The sequence below is a fragment of the Platalea leucorodia genome, assembly GCF_965183815.1.
Source record: "Platalea leucorodia genome assembly, chromosome: 5".
Taxonomy (NCBI): Eukaryota; Metazoa; Chordata; class Aves; order Pelecaniformes; family Threskiornithidae; genus Platalea; species Platalea leucorodia.
This window is the reverse complement of record NC_138827.1, coordinates 78686669-78710620: the sequence shown is the minus strand read 5'-3', so window position 1 is coordinate 78710620 and position 23952 is coordinate 78686669. Positions and strand designations below refer to the sequence as shown.

General features: G+C 41.5%; 1 protein-coding gene across 4 annotated transcripts in view; it reads left to right on the top strand.

The window, feature by feature from the left end:
- MAP3K20 (mitogen-activated protein kinase kinase kinase 20) overlaps positions 1-23738 on the top strand; it is a 73704-nt gene extending 49966 nt beyond the window's left edge. The window contains exons 10-15 of one of the 4 annotated variants that reach the window (XM_082313420.1): positions 3442-3548; positions 9336-9471; positions 20993-21037; positions 21932-21962; positions 22083-22222; positions 23418-23738. In XM_082313420.1, the coding sequence (XP_082169546.1) occupies positions 3442-3548; positions 9336-9471; positions 20993-21037; positions 21932-21962; positions 22083-22222; positions 23418-23648 (690 nt within the window). In that variant the 3' untranslated portion in view covers positions 23649-23738. The other 3 variants (XM_082313418.1, XM_082313417.1, XM_082313419.1) reach the window with 3 other exon arrangements.
- Positions 23739-23952: the final 214 nt, after the last annotated feature.

Here is a 23952-nt window from a genome sequence, read left to right as displayed (position 1 = left end):
GCTAATGTGCATACTTCTAGCCCGCAGAAAGCATGAGGTGGTTTACCCCTGAGAAAAGAGGGATGTGCATTTACTGTGGGGCTAAGGAATACACTTGGAGAGCTGCTGCAGAGCAGCTGGAGTGTCAGACCCTGCTCACACCATAATTTCCTAATGGGAATGGACAGAGTTATTAACTTTGCTTTGAATTCTTAAGAATTTCTTCATACGTGGAGAAAAATGTAGGGCATTGCTCCACATGATATTTGTAATGGTAGTCTTTATACAACTGTGCTAGTTGAAACAAACAGTCCCTAGTATGTTCAAAGCATTTCACTAAAATGTTAATTACTAATTATTTTAAGTCAGTAATTATTAAAGAACAATCTCTTTGGTAACTAAGTATCTTAAATAACTACTTCCACATGTTAAAATACGTACCAAACAAGCTGCTTTTGCTTGGGTACTAGATAATTGTACAAACAAGGTTGCTTTTGAAACACAGGTGAGTGGTTCTTTCTCATTTCCTCTGTTCCTGCAGTTTATCCCCATTTTAACATCAAAGATGTTTATACATTACTGAATATTTTAATGGAAATCAGAAACCTGGGAAGAGAGAAGCAGCAAGAAAGGAAAGCCATATGGATTAAATATCCTGATTTTATGCAGACCTGTTTAGTAAGAAATACTGAGTGGAAGGAAACAGTGAAAACATTAGCCAGAATTATTTCTAGAGGGGCATCTATTTTAAAGATTTTTGTATGAGACATCACAGATATAAAGGGAAACAATTTTCAAAGGCGACTCATGCCTTGATATTTTAAGAATCTCTTATAAGGACTGACTTGAGATGCCTGACTTTCTAGAAAGTGCTAAGCAGTCATCCACCAAAAATAAGACTTTTTTTAGAAAAAGCTGCTCAGCTTGGGCTCCCAGTTTCAACAATCACTTCTTGCCAGTTTTAACCAAGGTATCAGTCTGCACTTAGAGTGCATTTATTAAATCTGAAATTATCCTTGCCTGGGGGGAAGAAACCAACAAAACCCTCATGACAATGTAGGCTTGTGTCTTCCTGTCAGCTTTGCCTCCGGGGAAAGCTGGTACCGGTAAATTTGGCAGCTGCAAAGCTGGCAGGGTAGCTGGTGGCTGTTCACAGAAATGGCAGAGCCAGAGATGCGCAAGCTTTGTCAGTACTGTGTGACTGTGCGTTTGGTTGTAGCTGCGCAACTCAACAGCTTCTTTGCCTGTCGTGTAGGACCCAGAGAGCGTGTGTTGCTGCTCCTCCCAAATCAGTCAGTCGGGGCTTTCACCCGCCCTTAGTAAAAGCGCAGTTGTCTGTCATTATCTCCACTCCAGTTACTCCAGGCAGGCCTGATAGTAGTGTTGACTGTGCTCGCTTAGTGTCAACCCTGCCCTATACTTCCCAATACACCCCTGAGAAAGAAGGAGCAAGTAAAACTCATGGAAGTGTTTTGTAAAAGAATCCCGAATAAGCCATAAAATATTGTAATTAATGCAGCATGGAGATGTTTGCCCTTCATCTCTTCCTGAAAACAGAATTAGTTTAGTGTACGCACATTACGCACCTGCCAGTCCGTTGGACAGTCCGTAGCAGCAGCAGGACCCTGGTGTATTGGCGGGGAGCCACCATCTCCTGCCTGGCAGCTTCCTCACCATTTGGGAGGCTCTTGAGTCCCCTCAACAGTTCACACCCACTGGGGTGGTTACAAGAGATGCAGCTGTAGCAACAAGAGGGGTGTAAGGTCTGTTGGAAGGTTCTCCTGCCCCAAAACTGCCCCAGAGTTGTCCGTCCTGGTTGGTGCCAGAGGTGAATTTTGTGCTCTGTACCCCCGGCGCGGCACGATCCCTGACCAGGGAGGTCCGTGCTCTTCCAGGACGTGTTCAGAGGGTCTGCTCAGCCGCGGCAGGTCCAGCAGCATCACGCATGCAGGGGGAGGACTGCTGCCTCCCCCCAGTCCCCCTGTAAATGCAGGGGGACCCTGCTGAGTTTCCGCACTGGGACTAGATCAACAAGTGCAGGCAACGCGCTGCTGCACGGGCACCTGCTGTCGCGCTGCTCGGCGCGCCCAGGTTGCCGCTCCGCGGACGCTGGGCTGGGGGCCAGATTGCGTAAGCACGTGGTGGCTGGAGCAAGCGCTGTCTGTCGCAAGGAAAATCTGCATAGCTCATCCAGCTGCCCGTTGCCTGAAATCATGGAGATGGACCAAAAAATGACAGACAAAGCCTCCAGCTACAGCCGAATAGTGCAGCGTTACAGTATAAGAGAGCTTGTCTTTTTTTTTGTTATGCATTTGACACTTTTTCATGATGTTTGACACTTTAAATAAAGAAATTGTCTTTCTTTTATAATGTGGAAATCACTTGGATCTTCCTGGGAGAGACACCTCAGCATTGTTCCTAATTGTTTTTGTGCTCCCAAATTAAAATGCACGTTTTAATTGCGGCATCTGTAATTTTAGCAGAAATGGTATAATTACAGGCACGATAGAGAGAGAATGTGCATCATCCCCTTATTATGTATCTACATTTTGTTTCAACCTTTTGTCTCAACCTTGTCTGGGGTCTGTCAAACAGACTAACAGAGTCAGCGCTCTTTCAAGAAACACATTTAACTGTGGCTTTTTCAGTTTTCAGTTATTATCTTACTTCATAGCTTCCTTTTGGCACTAAGGGGAAAGCAGAAAATACAGAGAAGTTTTAACTGCTCTCCGTGACTAGTGAGCCCAGTGGGTGCTGGATGGAGAGCCCTGGAACACAAAGTTCAGTAAATGAGCCCGGGATGGAAGAGCACAGCCATCGCTGACATGAGCTCGGCTGCCAGGCCAGACATCCTCGTCGAGCCCCAATCTTCCCTTCTTCCCCAGCTGCTCCTGAGGTAGCTAAGTGAGAGGTTTTTCTGGAAAGTCTGTCCTTCTCTACAAGAGGGGAACTGCAGCCAGAAACCCATTTTTGATGGGGAGCTGAATAGTTTGTTCACACATTAAAGAGTTTGGGTTACTACCTGTAAAAGGCCATCTGTCTCATTACTAGTTGCTAATGGGTCCAGCCTTCCCTTTTTGTCAGTATTTTCCTTCTTAGCTTGAGGAAAACTTTAGAATTAAGAATCTGGATGGTTATTGATGCTACTACTGTTGTTTAATGCTCTTATTGAGTATCAAAAGGTTTTACTGGTAGATATGGGAGACTAAGCTAAGGCTTGAGTCCTACTAGTTCATGTGACTCTTCCCAAACTGACCTTTTCTTCAGTGGGAAGAACGAAACAAACCCATTTGCAAATTTACAGTCCTCTTGTAGGATGCTGTGTTCAGAAATCAGCATCCCACTTTCTGTTGCTTGCAGTCTCTCAATTGAAAAATTCCTGCAAATAATTTTACACAGTAGTAGTTGTGTATGAATGCAAATGCTGTGTTTTCTTTTTGTTTGGCTTTTTTTTGTCTTCAGAAAAGGCCGTCTTTCAAGCAGATCATTTCAATCCTGGAATCCATGTCAAATGACAGCAGCCTTCCAGACCAGTGTAACTCATTCCTGCATAACAAGGCGGAGTGGAGGTAAGTTTCCTTCCTTCCAAGATGAAATGACGTGGTTTTCCTTTGAAATGGTGTGAGTCCATATTCTTCAGAAAGACATCAGACTCCGATGATGTATTGGTAGAAAATATCTGTGCTTGAGGTATTTTTAGAGCGTAACTTACCTTGTTGTTTTTCAGGAATGCCCAGAATGTTGTGAAACTTGTATTAGGAGCCAATACACTTAGCTGTACCCTATATTTATTATTACACTGGTTTAGGTATCATGATATTTATGGTTTTGTGATTCACATCTTAAAACCAATTACGTGTTTTCAGTGAATAGTGTGAGGGCAAAATAGCTCGGGTATATGTATGTTTGATGCCATTTTCACAGAAAGGGTATAGGCATATGTTTATATTTTTAGAAAAAGGATAAAGGGCATAAAAGAATAAAATTTCAAATCACGCCTCCATTTGTCTTCACTTGTATGCGTTCGGCCATTTTTTTGTGCATTCTCTCCTTTGTATTGACTTTGTGTCCATGCGTTCAACATATGCCCAGGCCAGCCCTATTTTTGCGTAATGCACCAGCATTGCTTGAGCATATGATTTTACCTATTGCTGATTGTAATTTTTATTCCTAAGTGATTACAAATGGAGACGAGATTTGAGAAGAATTTTCTTACGTGACACAGTTTTACAGAAAAAGTTTCAGCCTATTTTCTGTATGTGCCAAAACTTTAAAAAAGCCTGTCCCCGAAGCTTATCTGTCAGTCAGAAAGCTTGCTGCTTCACAGCACATCCTTCTGTTTGGAAAATTGAAAACGGATCTGCACAGGCAGAAGATTTTTACCAGACGATCGTGCCTCAGTCTATATTAAGAAGCGTTGGCCCCGCTCCAAGTGAGCTGGGAGCAGAAATATTAGCAGATTCCCTGCCTGCAGTCAGCGCAGGAATGGAAGAAACCTGGAGCAGGGGTGGCTGGAGGATGGGGAAGAGCACATGGAGATGAGGTTTGTATCCAAACCAGCATCCCACATTTCCTTCGCGGACTTCCAAGGAAAATCAAGACGTATAGTTTTAATCGGGCGAGTGGAAAAAGTGAGCTGGCGATGGGACGCTCCCCCGGTCACATGGCGGGAGTATAAATAGCCTGGGCCCGGGCCGGGGCCGGGGCCGGGGCCGGGGCCGGGGCCGCTCCTGCCCTGACTCAGCAGCGCGCCGGCGGCAGCCCCGCGGCCTCGGCGACCGGCGGCGGCGGCGCGGCGCCACCTGCTGGCCGCGGCGCCCACCTGCGCCTGCCCGCCGCCGGGACGGGCCGGGGGGCCGGGGGGCCGGGGCCGGGGCCGGGGCCGGGGCCGGGGCCGGGGCCGGGGGCCGGCCCGCGCTCTGCCCCGCCGCCTCGCTCCCCGGCGGCCGGCGCTGCGAGGCTGCCCGCCCGGAGCGGCCCGTTACACCGCCTTCGGTGTTCCCTCTTGCCGATACCCGGCTCTCCAGTGTTTGTCAATGATTCTGCAGTATGTCAGTATGCCCTCTCGCCCCCCAAATCCGTATTCTGAGGCTTGGGGCAAACGTCGGGTGTTTATAAAAACATATTTCTTGGCCACCATTATTTATGCAGACTCTCCACATCATACTCTGGTTTTGGTAGCAGACAGACTACGAGGGGGGTTGGAAGAAAAATATCCCCCAGGGAGGGGTTTCTTATACACCCCTGTATAGCAAAAATATTTATTTAAACCATGAGCAAGTACTCAAATTCCTTTAGGAAGAACAAATAACTACTTAAATCTTGCCAATATAGCAGAATAAAAGCTGTGCTAGTTGACATTTGGTAACGTTAAACTTCTGTTCTTTGACTCAATTGATTCCTTCCTTGGAGCGTGACTCAGGTAGTCCAAGTATTTCTTGCAGATTTTATTTTCATGCACCTAAATTGCTCAGATGAGGAATGGCTAACAAGGTGTTAATGAAAAGCCATGTAGAAACAAAGTTTTTTGGCACTATCAAGTCATGGAAAAAATTCCTACCATGGAGACGTGTGTTAAAGGTAAATTTTGCTTTTTTTTTTTTTTTGAAGAATAAGTAACTTGGAGACAAGGAAGTATGAGAGAGAAAATACAAATTCATGAGGGGGCATGATTTGCCTGAAAGCAAAGATGATTTCTGAATTAAGCCGAAATGAAAACACGAAATGCAGAAAGAACACAAGTCCTTGCTCAGAAGCCAGGTAAGAGGGGCACTCTCTTACCTGAATTCTGGTAGCAGCTGCCTTCCCTGATGCGAAAGCCGTGTCCATAGGGAGACACTCATGAAGATTAAGCCAAATTAACAGAAAGCATGCAAAAAATAGACAAGTTGAAGTAGATGAAAGACTTGTATGCATAAAGTGATCCCAAGGGATAAACTAAAACAGACTGAGACCATTTCTGAGAACAGTGACATAAAACTTTAATGTGTTTTAACTTCTGCATTGAAAAATCTTTGCTTTTTCTCAGTGGTTTATTTTTTAAATATTTTTTACCCCATAGTGATTTGCAAAGAGGTAGTTGAACCAGCAACAGAGAAAGAATGAGATGTGTTACCAAGAAGTAGGGAATTTTAATGAAGCCTGGCTATCAGAGCCTTGGAGAAAGGTGGGCTTGGGAAAAGCGAAGGTTACGCTTGTTCCTTTGAGGGACCTCCAAATTAGTGATGCAGATACTGCACTTTCACTGGGATCCTGCACTCATCAAAGCTCAGACAAGCTAGATTACATTTTTTCCCACTCTTAAAAAAAGGCAAGGTGAGGTTATTTTTTTATAGAAACGTGCAAAAAATGCATCTGTAACAGCAAGTGACCAGAGTCTTCAATGTCTCTGACTGGCTGGCGTGAAAACTGAGGGTGGGCTGAGTCTATACATGACCGACAGAGGTGATAAGATAAATGACACTTTGACCTGTCTTTAATGTGGTCTTATTTGCAACATTTACTGGTCTTGATGTTTATATTAATAATACATTTTAATCTGCCTGTTCTATCATTTCCTTAAAATAATTCAGTATCTTTATTTCCTAGCTGTTCTACCCTTCACATTTTTATTATTAAATCAAATAAGGGCACTGTCTTACGACTAAGTTGCACAGGTCTGTCTGATGTTTAAGTTCATATTCTGTGATCTTTTTGGAGCTCCTTCTCAAGTCACTTTTATTACAGTATGAAAAAAATTACTATTGAAGTAATGATGTTCCAATTCAGTGAGAGATCACATTTGTCTGCATTTAGTCATATATACTAACTGCATTTCTCCTTCCGTCCTCTCCCCACGAGCGGCTGTTCTAATGATTAAAATAATCTATTAGTGATACTTATATTAGTGTATCAGTAGCAATTCAAGACATACAAACAAATGCCATCATTGTTTTTAATCTATGACTGTTTATCATTATAGTTTCTAATAATACAGTATATGTTCTTCAATGTCACAGAATGAGATTATTCTAGAAGAGCCAATAAGCTCAGACTGCAGAACTACAGAAGCAAACAAATCCCCATGCCCTACCACGTATAATGTTTCAAGCTGCTTCATTTACGAAGTAAGACTCATTAACTGGGCAATGTATGGTAGCTTTCTCTTTAATTACACAGTTTTATTATACAGTGGAATTATTTTTCAGAATGCAACTGTTTTCACAGACTGACCTTTTATTATAAAAGAAGTTTCTGTCTAATGAAGACAGGTAATTACAGCACCAAATAGACTTTTGACATACAGAAAGCTATTGTTACCAGGACTTTCCTAGTGCAGAATGTTATTTAAAAGAGAGCTTAATTTACATATTTTAAAAATTACAGAGTTGCGTATAAGTAGCAGTGATGTTGAGAGACAAACTAAGAAAAGCAGCGCTTGCAACTATCCTCAAGTTGCTCTGTAGTTCCCACAGTAGATTACATAGTATGTGTTGCACCTGACAGAAAGGGTTTATGATAGGGAAATGAATGTTTGGAGTCACTTTCTGACCTTCTATCCAGCGCATTTTAGTTTTGTTCCTTTATTGTCTCTTTATTAGGATATGTGACCACTTTCCACCCAGCACAGAGATCAGCCTTGACCTTTGCATGCCTAAATACTAGAGAGAATTTTCCTTGAAATCTGAAGCATAATAATTGTGAGGGGCATTTGTTCTGACCACCGCATCGAACAGCTCACTCAGCAGGATTTAAGTGTGATAAATGCCCTTGCCCCAGGTGGCTGATTTTTGCGGTGGAATTAAGCGTGGTAGTAGAGGTTGCAGTAGAGTTTGCCAGTTATTCCAGCTACAAATCCTTTCACTGTACTTTGTAAGCATTACTCTCTGACAGAGATATCTTATTAAAATAAGAAATCTATAAGATTTGGAATATTTAAATTATTTCATTTACTTAAATAGGCTATTTGGGTATGTATTTTCCCATATCGAGAGCCTGAACTCCTTTAGGTTGATACTGGAGAAGAGCTTAATCATTCCATGCTAGGACAGGAGATTTACAGGAAGAAATAATTCTCTTTTTTTCCTTCCCCCTCCCTCCCCAAATAGAAATGACAACTAACTCTGTTAGTCCTTTTATTTTCTTCTTGAAAACATCAGAAGGAGCAGATTTTGTTTGCAGTGTGTTTACAAAGGGAAAAAGTTGCGAAACTTAGAGCAGAAGATTTGGCATTGCAGAGTTCCAATAGCTGTCTTCAGAGCTCTCTTTAGGATCTCTGTCTCCTTAGGAGGTCGCTCTCTCTAGGAGGAAAACAAAACACCGTGATTGACTGTTCCCACAATGTGAATGGGAAACAGTTGAAGCAGTAGTCAGGACACAGGTGGCCGGCAGTGCACAGTCTGCTGAACAGCTACAGGAACGGTTTGTTAAATGCAAATACAACCTCTGATACAAATTGGAGGTTTTTCTTTGGTTATCCCACAAGCGAAAAACGTGGCTGAATTTAGTGACAGAATTATTTTTCTGTACCTTCTAGTATACACCTGTGCATTTGTAGCGCAAAACTTGTTGAAGTCTTTTCCAAGAGCAGCTCAGTTCATGTGTTTTAAAGATCCCGTCAATCAGAAAGCATGTCAGGGGAAACCGCTTTGTTAAGGGATGAGGTACATGCAATGCAACCCAATAAAGACTGTATCTGAAGCTTCTTAGAGTACTGCTTTCACTTCCTGCCTTTCTTATTTTTCACACTTTTGCATGTATGGTGAGAAGCAGAGAAAAGTAAACGAAATCCTTTTATTAACTGTTCCTAACTTGAGAAGCTTGTATTTGTAACCATTTGCGGGGCTGGGTCATATCATGGTTTATATTCTTGCTATTATGTCTTCACCTAGAGAAGCAGAAAGGTAAGTGGGAAAAACACCCCAGTGCTGCTTCTGTGTACTTTGAATATAAGTCCAAATAGTATTTATAGCCAAGTTATAAACCCAGGCAAATGGGCTTCTTAGATTGCCTGTATCGTGTTGCTAATGATTGTCCTATTACCAGTTCTTAACGCAGTTTCTTTATGGATAAGATCATGTTTCATGATGTTGAGGGAAAAGACGGCATTTTAGTTTTTAAAATGTTGTTTTTATATGGTGGTTTACTCCTTTAAATGTTATTTTTCTTCAGCTGAAGATATTATAGTTATTCTCAAGTATAAACATTGCCAGTTGTTCTTAAAGCTCTGAAAGGCTTTGCATTTGGTAATTAAATGAACTGCTTGACTTAGTATTGTACTTTTCAGCCTTTCACATTTAATTAACATTCAAGTGGGAATTATGAACAATTTATATCTGTCAGGAAAAGACAAGACGTAACAAATTGTCTCCGTGCAGATGTGAAATTGAGGCAACCTTAGAGAGACTGAAGAAACTGGAGCGTGATCTGAGCTTTAAAGAGCAGGAACTAAAGGAACGGGAGCGACGTTTGAGGATGTGGGAGCAGAAGTTAACCGAACAGTCCAATACTCCTGTAAGTAGATAATAATTCAACCTTTCATCTTTCTTCAGAAAGTATTTGGAGCTTTGTCTATCTAAATGTAAAGACACACCAAGGAAATAGCGCCCCTCTTTTCTTTAGTTGTTCCTTTGGGCCAATTAAGCCTATTTTATTACATCACTGCAAATAACTATATTATTTTTTAACATTTCATGTAATATATTAGGTATCAGATATTGCTCATAGTTCATATTGTGCCATGGGCACCTAAGTAGTTTCCCATTGATTTAATCACAGTTCTCAGCTTTAAAAGTTGATTGCATTCAATAAATTCATTTTTGAACTAGAAAGTTGTTGACTTCAATGGATGCAGGATTTGGTCTTAAATGTAAGAATCATTTGCTTCTTGCAGAAGAAGGCTTGAGAAACCTGTGTAGATTTTTTCATTCTGTTCTTTTTCTTTGAGAAGAAGCAAATTTCCATTCTGTGAAAAAGGGGGTCAAAATTTGAAGTGTTAATTTAGGGCTTTGTTCGTAATTATAGTTAACATACTTGTACTGGCCAGTTATTAGCTGTTAGGTTTGCCACATTTCTATTAATAAATTGAACAAAAAAAACCTGCTTGGATTATCTTGAATTTTTTTAATAAAATATGATGCTCTTGACTACTGATTGGCAGAGGGAGGACCACAGGATTAGTGCATGGCTAGACATATTACAACAGAATTGTTGTTAAGAAAAACACCACATTACCTACTTGTTTTTAAAGCACTAGCCAAAACAAATACCAAAGTGAGATTGAAGTAGCATATAATTTTTCTTATGCACAATTTTATCCTACTTACAACATTGATTCCAGCCAGACCCATTTACATACAACTTGTTTTTAAGGCATAGCCTATTGCTATTGTTTGAATGAAGTTGCATTCATGTTCCAGCTGTGAACATCCAGTAATGAAATCATGAAGAATTAATGTTTTCCTATGTGCAGATACTGTATGTTCTCAGTAGATAATCTGTATGCCTGCTTTAACGCTTGCAAACTTCCAGTAACTGAGCTGTGGGCCATCATCTATCCTGAGCACAGCATGAGACACAGCCTTAATGAGCAAATCTTTTCACGAGCAAGGCCCTAGGGTTTTTTATGCTGTACTTGCTTATGACTTCTACTTTTCACTTAGAGCTGGCATTGCTGAAAGAATAAAGCATTGTGCTAAGGCCTATTGTGCTAAGCATGAACTATCTTTCTGCATAACATTAACCCAACTCTCCTATTGCATTTAAATGCAATTTCTTCTAATAGAGAAATATAGCTTTGTTTTTTCCATAGATCTTTAGTGGACTGTTAGATGGAACGGCTTTAAAAAAAAGCCCTTTTGTTGAAAAAAAATTGACATGCTGGCAAAAATTGGCTTGTTCAAGCAGAATTTTTTTTTTCATAGCAATGAAGTTCTACAACGCACTGATTATAAATACAACTGTATTTTAAATTCATAGCTGTAAATAATTTGCAAAATATCCCTGGGCATTCTGTTTGCAAGCTGTAATCCTTGGAGTCAATTGTCTCTCTCCCTCCCTTGGTTCAGGGTATGTCTGCTCAGCAGTATCAAAGTGGAGGATTGCAACAGGGAGGTGCACTGCTCAATTTTAAGCTACCTTCGCTGTAAGAACAGTAGTAAAGCTATGGCAACCAATGCTAATAACACAGCTTAGGGTGCCCACTAGGCTTATACTTGGTTCTTAACCAACACTAGGCCTTGTTGTGTCTTAGCTGGTACTGTCATCCCTGCTCTATGCTCTGCAGTCACTTCTTCGTTTTGCTCTGCAGCAAAGACCAGAGGCCAGCAGATACTATTAAAGTGGCGTGCAGGAGGAGAAACTCAAACCAAGTGAAAGGAGAACAGGGAAGCTGTCTCTGCCACTTGATTCTCCAGTGTTTCAGGGTTGGTAGAAGCTTCATCCTGCATGATAGGTAGCTATGAGCGGCAGGCTGCTCCTACTCCAAAGAATAAAGTATAGCTTTACATACATCAGCATGAGAGAAGGATGAAGCCAATCTTTAGAAACACTTCTGTGAAAGTAGTGTTTCTCCCTGCTCTTGTTTTGACCCTGTTTCTGCTGTGTCTTACACAACACACACCTTTGAGTCTCATCTCTGCAAATTCCCTTCGTGCAGATCTCCAAGAGCCTCTTGCACAAGGGAATCTGGAGCCTTTTGGAGGAGTAAAATATATCCACAGCTGTAGTGAAATGGGAGACTTCTTTTGAAAGAGGACCTGACTTTAAGAAGGGAGTGTATGTAGCTAAGCTGAAGCTCATATTTAGGGGAAGACAGTGAGCAAGGCATGAAATCCAGATATTCACCTGTGGTGCCATGCACCTGCAGGTGGTCATTTAAGAAGAACAGTGGCTTGTATGCAGATTGGGGATCCCAGCCATCTATAAAAGTCTCGTCATGATAGTTACCATATGCAATGTGACACCAAAGGCAGGTCCTAAGGCAGGTCCTGTCTCAGAAAGCTCCTAAGTTCTCTGGATAATGAGATGGCAAAATATGGAGGAAGTAAGGTCATTATAACTTGCAAAATGAGCCACAGTTATGGCCCGTTCGCAGCTTACCCGCTGCCAGGCATTGCACAAACGCTGACCCAGAAATGTGTTTTAGAGGAAAGCTGTTCTGCAGCTTTGTTGATTTTTTTATAGGGAATTCTTCCCATATGTCAGGGGATGCTTTTCCATGGATCCAAAGTGACTAAAACTCCAATAGCTGACAGAAGAACTCCCCGGCACTGAATTGTGTGTGCTGGTCATCTTGTTTCTGTGGCTAGATCGTGTTTTTTAAATATTCCTTCTCTTTATCAGTAGGAGCTTTTGGTGTCCTTGATCCGAGTAGCGCTCTGGTGATGGTGTAATTGTTTTTTCCTGTCCAGCCAGGTGTACAGAAGTTTAGCTGCAGGTTCTCTCGTCATTTAGCCACAGGACTCATGAAGAGTATTTAGGGCACCCCATCTCCCCAGCTTCTTAATTTTATTTTCATTTCTTAAACCATGATCACTAACTTTTGTTAACCACAATGCAAATAGAAAGCCTATGTAAGTAGGGAAAACTCAAGAAACAAAAGACAGGTATTGTCCTTTTTAGTGATAGACAATTTGTTAATATAAGTGGTTTTGCCAAGAAATGGGCACTTTCTGAGCAGCCTGACCATGAAGCCTCCTGTGGTACAGACCAGGGCATCACCGTAATCACCCCTGTAACCCATTGTGACCAACTGCCGTTGACTTTTCAGTCAGTTTTCTGATTAGATTAAAAAACATGTGGAAACCCATGAATTTTGGGCAGATAATTTTGCAGACAGCTTTGGAAAGAAAGATCAGTTCAGGTGTTCACACACAGCTCCTTTGCTGTTGCTTTAGTAGGTAGTTTAATTTGGGATGAAACTCCTGAGTTTTTACTCCCCATGGAGGACAGACAGGCGTGTCACAGAGGTTACTAGCCCAGCCACTCTGAAGAGGCATTAATCATTATTTAGCTGGAGAGGGCACGTTTCATTTGTTATTACAAACAGACTGGGTCAGGAAAACACTGTTATCTGTAGGTGAAGATTAAATCAGTAGAGATTTAATATGTACAACCAAATGGCAGATATCTATTGATATCAGAAAACAAACAAACAAACAAACAAAAAAACAATCAAAAAAAAGAAAAGGCAACCAAGCTGAAGAAGCTGACCAGCCGACCAAACAGCCCCTCTTCTCCCCTGCCTGCTTCTCCCTGGGACAGCTTCCAGAAGTAAGGTGCTGGTGCGGGCTGGAGGCCGGTTCCCGTGTCCTTTGCGTTGGTGAGAGGCTCGTTTCTGACTGCGGCCGTCGCAGGGTGACCCCTTCCTCTCTTTTTGAGCATATGCTCAAAACCAGTCTTTGCACAAATAATACTGCTGCTGTTATTTCTGATATTTAGAGGGCTGCTACTTCTGCACCAAACTTTGGGAGCTTGTTTGGGTTCTCTGATCTTAACGTAATTTATTCTTCAATCCTGAAAGGTTCAATTAAGCAACTCACTCAGACTTCTGTTGTACCCGCATTGCCTTGGGAGCCAGTCCACCTGGCTGGGAAATGTCACATTCTGTTTTACGCTGTACAAAATGAAGGATTGAAGAGTTTGAACCTTCTTTTGTCATGAAAGCTCTGCTACCTGTGGTTCTTGCCATGCGACTCAGTGATTTTGCACTTTCGTTTAAGAACAATGACCCCAGAATGAAGCTGTCTGGTTTAATGAATTCTTACGTGATCTCCGTGTTTAGATTCACTAATCGTTGTGCTTTCTGTTGATTGCCAACTAATCTGGTGGTGTCTTTTTCCTCGAATTTTAAATTGGTTCTAACTTTCACTTTTGCTCTGTCCTTTCCTCCTTTAAATAGTTTTTCTTACCTCTTGCTGCAAGAATGTCTGAGGAGTCTTACTTTGAATCTAAAACAGAGGAGTCAAACAGTGCAGAGATGTCATGTCAGATCACAGCAACAAGTAACGGGGAGGTAGCTGGCATGAACCAAAGTCTGAAGGCCTTGATGATGACGGGCTTTGGGGATATCTTCTCTCTGAACCAAGCAGGATCTGTCCTGCATTCTGGAATGCAGATAAACATGCAAGCCAAAAAGAATTCTTCTAAAACCACCTCTATGAGAAAAGGAAAGAAAATCAACATGGCTTTGGGTTTCAGTGAATTCGACTGGTCAGATGACGATGATGATGATGATGATGATTATTTTGATGACACAGATGATAGCAGTGAATGAAATCAATTATAGAATTAACCCTGAAATTGGTTTTAGCAAAGCAAAACAATAAAGTTTTAGAACAAGAATCCTGTCAGTTTGGTCTGTTTAAATCCTGTAAAAGAAAAAAAAAAAGTGAGACGTTTTCATGAGGCTGAGCATGTTTGTGTGTAGAAAGACATGTTGTTTTTGTTTAGATTGTGCTGACTTATTTCTGCTTTGATGAAATTTGGAACTAAACTTTCCAAACTAATTGAGGTTATTATTATTTTAAGAACCGTGATTATATCTATAATTCTTGATGCCTGATTACAGAAACTATGGCTTGATAAACTTAAGATCTGAAAACACTGGGGGAAACTTCAATGCCTTTAATGCCATTAATGTACTTCAAATTTTTCTTTTGTGTTTTTTGTCATTTCCCTTACCCCTTTAATTGTCAATCATATGAATATACTTGTACTTCCAGATTTGCTATTCTCTACAATCCATTCTTTCGTACTGTTGCAGTGAAGGGGTTTGCTGTGTTTCTAATTTAAGGCCTTTTTCAAGGCGGCTTTGTGGGAAGTCACAAATACGTTTCTAGGAAGAGAGAAGCTTGCTTGAGGGGAAGAGAGGGGTTAGTTAAATACACAGTTTAAAAACTGAATAGCAGCAGAATCCAGATAATTCCTATCAGTAGATGATTTGTATAAATGTTCTTTTTTCCCCTCACGTGTATGTGCATGTGTATATAATTCACTCTAGCAAAGCGAACTGCAATCAGACCTCTGCATCTATTATCAGATATTGTGATCTAGAAGCTAATTTTTGGTTATGTTGATGTAAATCCAGGAAGCCTCATTAACTTTGATGGACTTATTCTTGTACCTGAGTAAAAATCGGTGTTAATAAGTTTTGATTCTGTTGCATCTCCTAAACCGTGTGTGCTACCCTTATGAAAGGATAAAGAGAAGCCACAATGACATTTCAGCTTGGGCCCCGCTGCTGTGGCTTATGTGAAATTCTCCGTGATGGCGGTAACGTGAGCAATATTTACTAGTCTCTGCGTACCTGTTTTTTGCAGCTAAATCACTTTTGAAATATTGCGACTGCTGTTATGACTTACCGTAAAACTCAGTGCGTAACAATCTGCTGCAGTAATTGCCTGCCAGGCACTTATGTTGAGAGCCGGGAGTACGTTTCTCCTGATGACCCTTTTAGTGGTGATGCAGAAGGAGGGAGGGAAACCAGTGCGAAGACAAATGCAGGTTAGAAAGGAAGATGTAAAATATTTGCCCAAGGAAGAAGGGCAGCATTTCAAAAGAAGAACATTACTGTCTAGTTCAGCCGTAGTGGGAATAAGCCATCAAAATTCCATTCTCAATTACTGGAGGGGTTTCTTTTATGAAAACTTCTGTTTTTGAGTGGCTTCTTTAATTATAGGCTTGCCTGTTACACAGCTCTAACCTACATATTATGGTGAGTGTTTTTGTAGATAGCTTAGAGAAAAATGGATACATTAGATAACAGCAGGCCTGAAATCATTACATGTTCACTCAACAGAAGAGAAAGTTCTTTGAAGGAGTTTTTCTAGAGTGACGAGTGGGCACCTCTTTGGGTTGTGAGAGAGAATTGTTTTATCCTTAAGCATCAGCACTGGTCTGGTGACCTGCAAGGAAGCGAGTGCTGCGCTTCGAGCTAGCCTACTCCACTCAGTTTGCGTAGGATTAGACCCTCCAAGATGCTTAATTTCTGTAGGATGTCGTTCCACCTTCTTCCTAACAGTTGCAAATCCATTGCCTTGAAGTTAACCCTCCTGTATCAGGGTTAACTGATAACCTGTATCAGTTAACTGATACAGGAAACCCTCTCTATCACGTTTCCTCATGACAGAACTGTAATTTAAATGATGTAATAAGTTTACGGAGTATCCCAAGGAGACACTTGCTCCTTCAGCACAGGTAGGGATGGCTTCTTAGGTCCATCAAAGCAACCTGATTTTAGGGAGAGAAAGTGACATTGAAGGGCAAATAATTAAATGGAAATAAGAGCAAACAGTCTGTTTCCAGTGCAGATTTGTACTATTTTTGTAAGTCTACGTCTGCTAACACCCACAGCAATGATACTATTTTTGTAACTGCTACTTTGCACCCAGGAAAATTTGATGGATTTGTGTAATCTAATACGTGCACTTTAGATCTTAAGATGTGTGTCATTGTGCATAAATTACTATACCGCATAAGCAGTGTAAGGTTGTACAGCTTTAACTGAAAATGAAATTTGGTTGAGTACATTTAGTATTCAAAAAAAACCCCAAAAAATCTGTCCCTAGCATTGATGTTTTGCACTTTTTTAGCATCTGACAATCTCGGAGCACTTCGTGCACATTTATATTTGCATGGGTTTTAACTGAATTTGTAAATCCACTCCTTAATCTTTACAGAAATAAAAATAGTCCTTAAGTAGGGTTTTATAGTTGCAAAATCACAAGATTTAAGTCTGTCTTCAAGGTTTTGTGCTTACACAGATGTGTAACTTATTTCAGCAAAATATCATCAGAATTTGGTAGCATGCTCATAGGAATTTCTGCTATCTACTTAATTCCAGTATTCTTTAATGAAACAAAGATAGGGGTTTTTTTCTCCTTCCCCTTTCTTCCCTCATACATTATTTGTCAAAGCAAATTAGGCTATATTAAGGAGAAATTTAAACTCTTGTAAAACTTAGTATGTTCAAAGTAGCAAAGGTGGTCTCTGAATTGTAGAGAAGGTGATAACGTATGACAAACTTTTCTGATGCAGTTCCCTTGAGGTAGTGCTATACTTAGGATATTGGCTATGTTTGTTAAAAAAATAATGGTGTTGCTTGCATTTTTACTTTCCTGTGATGACTTTCATACAAGATGTCTCCAGTTTACAAGCCAGAAATCACATGTGAGAATCAAGCTGTGTTGTTTCTGCCTCTGATATGCTTCTCACTAGATAAAGGTTTTGAAAGTGGCTCTGGTGGGCAAGTATGTTGGTTGGAGGAGGTCAGAGTATTTCATCTTCCACACTTGATTTTGCTCTGCAGTGCAACCCAGTCTGTCTTCTACCTGCATCATCACCAGGGTATATAGATCTCCACAACAGTCCACAGTCACATAGTGTGTCAGCTTATGAACGCATTAACCAAACCCAGAAGGTGTTTCTCTGGCTGCTCTGGGCTGTGAGCAAAGCCACCAAAAGCCTTCCCATGCCTCGCACACCTCTCAGCTCACTAGTCCCCACCAGGCCTTTGGGGATCCCAGTTTTCTCTGCCTTCTATAAAGCCCTGGAGGTATCTGCAGTAAAATAATATTGCTGCATTTGACGGAGGGGAAAGGTAAGAACCAGGTCTGAACTTCTCGTTTTTACTAGGCTGTTGTACTGCCAACATTGACTTAGATGGGTAAATGGCCCGAGAGAAGAATGGTGAGGATTGGCTTTTGGCTTGCTTAAAGATACAGGGTGAGCTGGGACCAAGACAAGATGTCCAACTCCCAACCCTCTTTCTTTTCCTTCAGCCGTGGGGAAAAAATGGAAGGGGGAATTAATGGAGGAAAACTTCTGATCCAGTAATTTTTGTGATGATCACACCACTAATTCCTTGGAGTAGCAAGTGTCCTAAGGTACGGTGTGTAGGTGTGCTGCATCCCCAGCCGGTTGTGTGCTGCCTGACGTGGAGCTTGTCCCCTCTAGAGGGGAAGGGCTTGCAGGAGGTGAGGTCTGGCGTAGCTCCCTGTCACAGTCATGTTCTTGACTTGTCATCTGTTTATTGTTCCAGTGGTTTTGTTAGATGTTGATTCCCTTTCCTTCTGGGTTTTGAAATGATTATTCTGAGTTAAATATTTGATGCAATAATGATTTATATTGCTGTCAGAGTAAATCCATAGTGTGCATATAGTTGTTAAGTATTCAGCAGTATTACTGTGTGTCTTTAGTACTGTAGTTCCTTTTTCTGTAATCAGGCAGCTTTTACAGGTTTTTAATAAGACCTCTAACTTGACAGAGGTTTTAACTGCAGTCCTAGGTGGAACGTTCAGGTAGAAAAATAAGTTCATTTAGTAATTTTCACAGCCCTTAAAATGCACTGGTAGGAATCTGGAGGAGAGACCTTTCCCTTTTCCCCAGACTTCGACTTAGTGTACACTGTAAAATCTGCACAGAGATTTCTGATGTGTGAAAATTTAACTTTAAAACTGTAGAACCAACAGCCTTCTTTAAACATTTTATATTGTGTGCTGAATATTCATACGCCTTTTAAAGTCAGATATAGTCCACTGCATTTCTTGCTTTTGCACTACTGAAGAAGTTTTGTACTGAATACTAGGAGTCAATGCTACTTACACTTCAAGTGTGAACCGATGAAATTTGAATAGAAAATATTTTCACAGTGTTAGAAAACTTCATTTTCCCTTCTGAAAAAACAAAGCTGAGCGTAATGCCTGTGCCAAAACTCTTGTGCTGTAAACTGAATATATCATTTGTGTGGAACATGCGATGTTACACTTCTGTGCGGTAAAACCTTGCAGTGTCAGTTATTCTCTTTATTGCACTTGACATGTGATGTCTTGTTTTATTCACACTGTGGATTTGATTTTTCCAGTGTAAAACCAAAGCAAACAAACAAAAAGAAATCATACAATGTATTCAATTTCCTCAATTGGTGTCATAAACTTTCTTTTGATGTGAACTTTTTCCTTTGCTTTTCTTTGTTCCAAACCTCTATTTTGCAATAAACATTTTGACAGTAAATTTTATGCATCTGTGTCCCTGTGTAAAATGCTGGTGTTTCAAGAGGTTCTTTATTGTATGCTGGTTTAAGTCACTTTTTGTATTACTCACTGTGTGACATTTCTCCTTTATTCTCCCCCCCTTTTTTTTTTTTTAAATTTGAAATAATACAGAATGTGTTCTGCCACTGGTTATATTTAAACACAGGAAAAGCTGAAAAAATCCATTGTGCAACTAAAAATGTAATATTGGACTTCTGCAGTAAACGATGTGGTCATAGAAATTACTGTGTCAGCCTCCTCCCACAGCACCAGCCAGTTGGACTATAAGTACCTACAGCAGGCACAACCCACTGCCTTCCTAAGGATGTTTACAGTTGCCACTTGCCCTCCCTTGTGCTCAGGTGTTGTCCCCAGCACTACTTTTGCCCAGGCTGCGGGTAGCTGTTAGCATAGGGAATGCCTGACTAACAGTAGGTAGGTTGAGAAGGTTGGCTGGAAGTATGGTGTAGTAGAGAGAAGTCAGGAAGGTCTCTCTTTCTCTGGCAGACACATCTTCCCTTCTGCCACTTCACCCTGATGCCTTTGGGTCTGTCCCCTTTGGCGAAGCAGTGGGCAAAGGGATGGGTTTGAGGGTCCGCTAGGTCCTCCTTACAGAGGTGGCTTCAGCTGGTCTCAGGGGTTTGTGCCCAGCAAGGTTTGGCTGAGACATTGGTGGAGGAGAAGGAAGAGGATCCTCAAAGGAAGGAGTCCTCAAAGTGGGGTGGGCAGCAAAAAGTGATAGGTATGGAGGCAGAAGTCAAGGGGTGTCGGGCAGTCACAAGTCCGTCAATGGGAGTTTCACGTGGATGCTGCAAAGGGTGTTCCACTGTGATGGCCGAAAGTTGTGGGTGGATTACACTAGACCCTGGTCTCGTGCCTGGAGAGCCAGGGAAGTGCTCAGGCATGTAACGGGCAGCTCTGCCCTGGGGCTCAGGGTTCAGCTGGAGGCAGGCGGGGTGAGTGCCTGCCCAGGGGCATGCTTGGCCTGTGGGCGCGGGCTGGAGAGCTCGTGGGCGGCAGGGCTCTCTGGAGGAGGTAACACGGCCTTGGGGGCTGGTGGGTAAGCAAGCTGAGTCGTAAGTCGATGTTATGTACATCAAATGAGTTTGCAGCTACCTCATGGTATCGAGCCTTTGGGAGACACTGACAGTCCAAATACATACATACCAATTAACGTTACCCTTTAGCCGGATAAAAATGCCAAGAAGGTGAAGCTTGGGATACCATGTGCTTGAATGAGTAAAATGGCAATCAGTACTACAGTGACATCTTCTCCTGTGTCAGTTTTCAAATCATCCCAGAATTTCACTTAACACAGCCATTCTCCTGTGCATCCTCCGTGGTTTCCTTGTGCTTCGAGAGCTAACACCATCTTGCGTACAACAATGCGTGCCCCGCGTGGGCTGCTGCGCTGGAGGGGGCTGGGAAGTGCTGCATTCCCCCAGCCTCAGGGGAGCAGTTACAAAGCATTGGCAGAAACCAAGAGAGACTTGTCTGTACAGGAAGACTAGTAGCCTGACTCCAAATTCTGCTTTCACTGCTGTCTAGTGACAGTTTTCCTTCCTTTTGCAGAACATACCCATCATTCGGGAGAGAGTCGTAATCACAGCGTTATTTTCATTGCAGAAATCAGGTGGTACCAAAGCCATAGCAAAAGCCAAAGCCTTCCCATAGTGTCAGAGCAGAGAGGAGAGGCATCTAGAGAGTCCTCGCCATCAGACAGTTTACTTTTGCTTCCTAAATTGTTTCTATCGGAGATCTGCTGGTAATTTTATCTACGTAAAGTGATGGGATTGATTTAGCACTGCCACTGTGCTGTTGTAGCCAGCCTGTGGTCAGTGTGAATCCAGGGGTTTAGTATGTCAGTATGAGAGTCACAGCGTAAAGTCCTGCCCTTTGCAGGGGAAAAGGAACCGAATAAAATTGGCCACCAGAGTGAAATTTGGGTGAAGGGGAGAAAAATGGTCAGACGGTTTTCTTTTCAATTCGTATCTCTCACACAGTTGCTGCCCTCCTTTGATATTTGTGCATGGACCGAAGAAGATGTGGTGAGTATTCTGTGTTAATGCAGCCAGCATTGCGCTGCTGGAGCTCTCTAACAAATTACAGCGGGTACGGAGGGAGGGAAAGCCGGATCAGAACATCGAGGTGAGATTTTACTGCTATTTGTTTGGTGAAACTTATGTCCCAGAAAGGCTTTAAAGTGACTATGAGTAAATTAAGGAGTCGAGCGACCTTCATAAAACAGCCACATTCTCCAATGTCCAGAAAATAATTTGTGCTGGGAGCTGTCGGCAACCGGGAGGGCATTCCCGAGTGATCATTTGAGGAACATGGAAGTGCCCCAAGACCTGTCCTGGACAGGACAAAACGGATTCGAAGGTTTTATCTCACTGTGTGCCACCAGGATGGCAATTAACTGAAAGAAAGTTAAGGGTTTTTTAAGGGGTGTGGAATCTCTTTCATATAAAATAATGGCGTTGAGTCTTTTTTATTCAGTTAAAAGGCTAGACAAGAAACATCAATGATTTATCTCTAGCATAGTGATGTGTCATAGTGATTTTAATGTCCCATCTAGCACCCTCCTTGTATGGTTTAGCTAACATTTACTGACGAACTGTTTGGAAGGCCAGTGCAAAAGCCATAATAGCCCTGGCTCCTTAACTTCAGCCCTTTTAGCATGTGGCAGGTCGCGAAGCTTCTGCTTCGGTCATTTCTGTTGTTCCTCATGACAGTAAACTCAGGAAGGTGGCTGCAAATAGGCAGTTTTAAAAAGCTAAATAAAAGTGATCATTTGCATTGGTGAATTTTGAGTCCTTTAACCCAAAGTTAGAAATAGTTTTACAATTTTTTTAAAAAGAATGATTATTTGTGAACTCCAAATAACTGTAATATAAAATTTTGATAATGTGAGCTTCAAGACTGATTCCTCTTTTTTGCAGTTTTTCTGGATGCAACAACTTACTAGAAAAGGTAAAAGCTATTCATGTGCATCTTCATATTCACATTTATGAATATATATACATTTGCTCTTCTTTTTCTCCCTCCAATAAAACACCCTATGGATGTCTGAATAACCTCTCTTATCTTAAGGCGATGCTTCTGGTGAAATGAGTGTGTATGCTAGCTTGTTTAAGGAACATCATATCACTGGGAAACGATTGCTGCTTCTAGAAGAGGAGGATTTAAAGGACATGGGAATTGTTTCCAGAGGACACATCATCCATTTAAAGGTATTTAACAGCATGTGTTGAATGTTGCAATAGGTTATAGTGTGAATATTAAGAAGGAGTCTATGGGTTTTCAGTAGTATTAACAACAAAAAAAGTTACAAAGCTAAATAGAGAACATATTTTATATCAGAAAACCCCAGAGTTACAGGTTCGTATGGATTGAGCATCCAAAGCAACCTGAGCATTTTATGAGGCATGAAAATGTGCTGTGGTCTTTATACTCCTCTGCAGTTCTTGGTTTTCTTGTGGGCTGGACTGTCAGTACTGCTAGCGATTCGCCGAGGGGGGCCGTTCTCCCAGCAGAACGCTTCGGCTGTCTTCAGGGAGAGTTCTCCCCAAAGATTTCTCTTCAGCTGAGGGAGGAGCAGATAATGAAAACAGTTATTTGGACTGAAATCTCTGAACTTCTCTACTTTCACATCTCATCTGTAGCTTAAAACATACTTTGACTAACAAAACTCCGTTAGACAACTTTAAAGCTGGTTGACAGCCAGGTTGCTTTGCTCTTAAAGCTTTGTTTCACGGTATTTTAAATATCAAATGTTTGTAATGAGTTAAGAAAATCATGGTCTGGAAAACGTGATCACAACAGCAGTAATAGTATTAATACTGTAGCCACAGGAGAGAGTTCAGTTTCCTGGCAGTCAGCTTTGGAAAAGGATTTCTCTAAAAGCAGCATCTATAATTCTGTTGGGTCTCAATGATTTTATACCACAATTTACTAGTAAAGAGATACTTACATCCTAATTGCTAGTCCTGCAAATTTAGCTTCATAAGTCATACAGATTTATTCCCCTTTTGCTCATCAGCCATTTTTTCCGTGCCACACACCATTACTGATACATTTCATTTACATTTCCTACAGAGAAAATTATTGAAACTTAATAAAGTCAATAATGCCCAAAACGAAAGATTTCAGCTTCCTGGGTTGATTGAGCGTAAATAAAAACAACCAAAACAACCCCCCAAACATCTCTTTCTCTGATTAAGCAGATCTGATTCTGAATGCGAAATGGGGCCGATCTGCCATGACAGTTTCCAGAACAGGGCTGTATTTTAAACTCTTCTCACATGCCCTAATGTATCCACAATGGAAAACACAGTGCACACGGAGTTGTGCTGTTTTTCATGCTGGTATTTGCAGTATGAGATACTGAATAACCCTCATCTGATTTTGTTGATTTTTTTTTTCTAGACTGCTATTGAGAAGTTAACCCATGACTACCTAAATCTGTTTCATTTTCCACCATTAATTAAGGCAAGTGTCATTGTTTATATAAGAAGCGCTTCTCATGTTGGTATGAATATTTTACTGTTCTCGTGTCTCAGCTGTCCTACCGTTTGCGGGAGAGCGAAGCAGCAGTTCCTACAGAGGGTTGTGACAAATGCGGAGGGTCAACAGCAGCGATGGGTCGCATCAGAATAAGTAATAGGATAATAAAAGTTGTTTTCAAGGAGGCTCTAAGATTTTATCGTGGAACTGGTAGTATTAAATTAAAAGACTACTGGTTGCGATTCCTTTGCTGTCATTAATCAGAAATTACCCTTGAGAGCCATTCCTCCGAACTGGTGCCACTGACTGCTCGCCACCGAAGAACAGCAGACACCCTGGCCCAGAATGAGCCCATCATTCCTCAGTTTGTTAATGTTACAGGAGAGAAGGGTGATTTATAATGTCTGGTCACCCTTCTGTTAACCTGTTGGTTTTCTGATATCAGTTACAAGAGCCA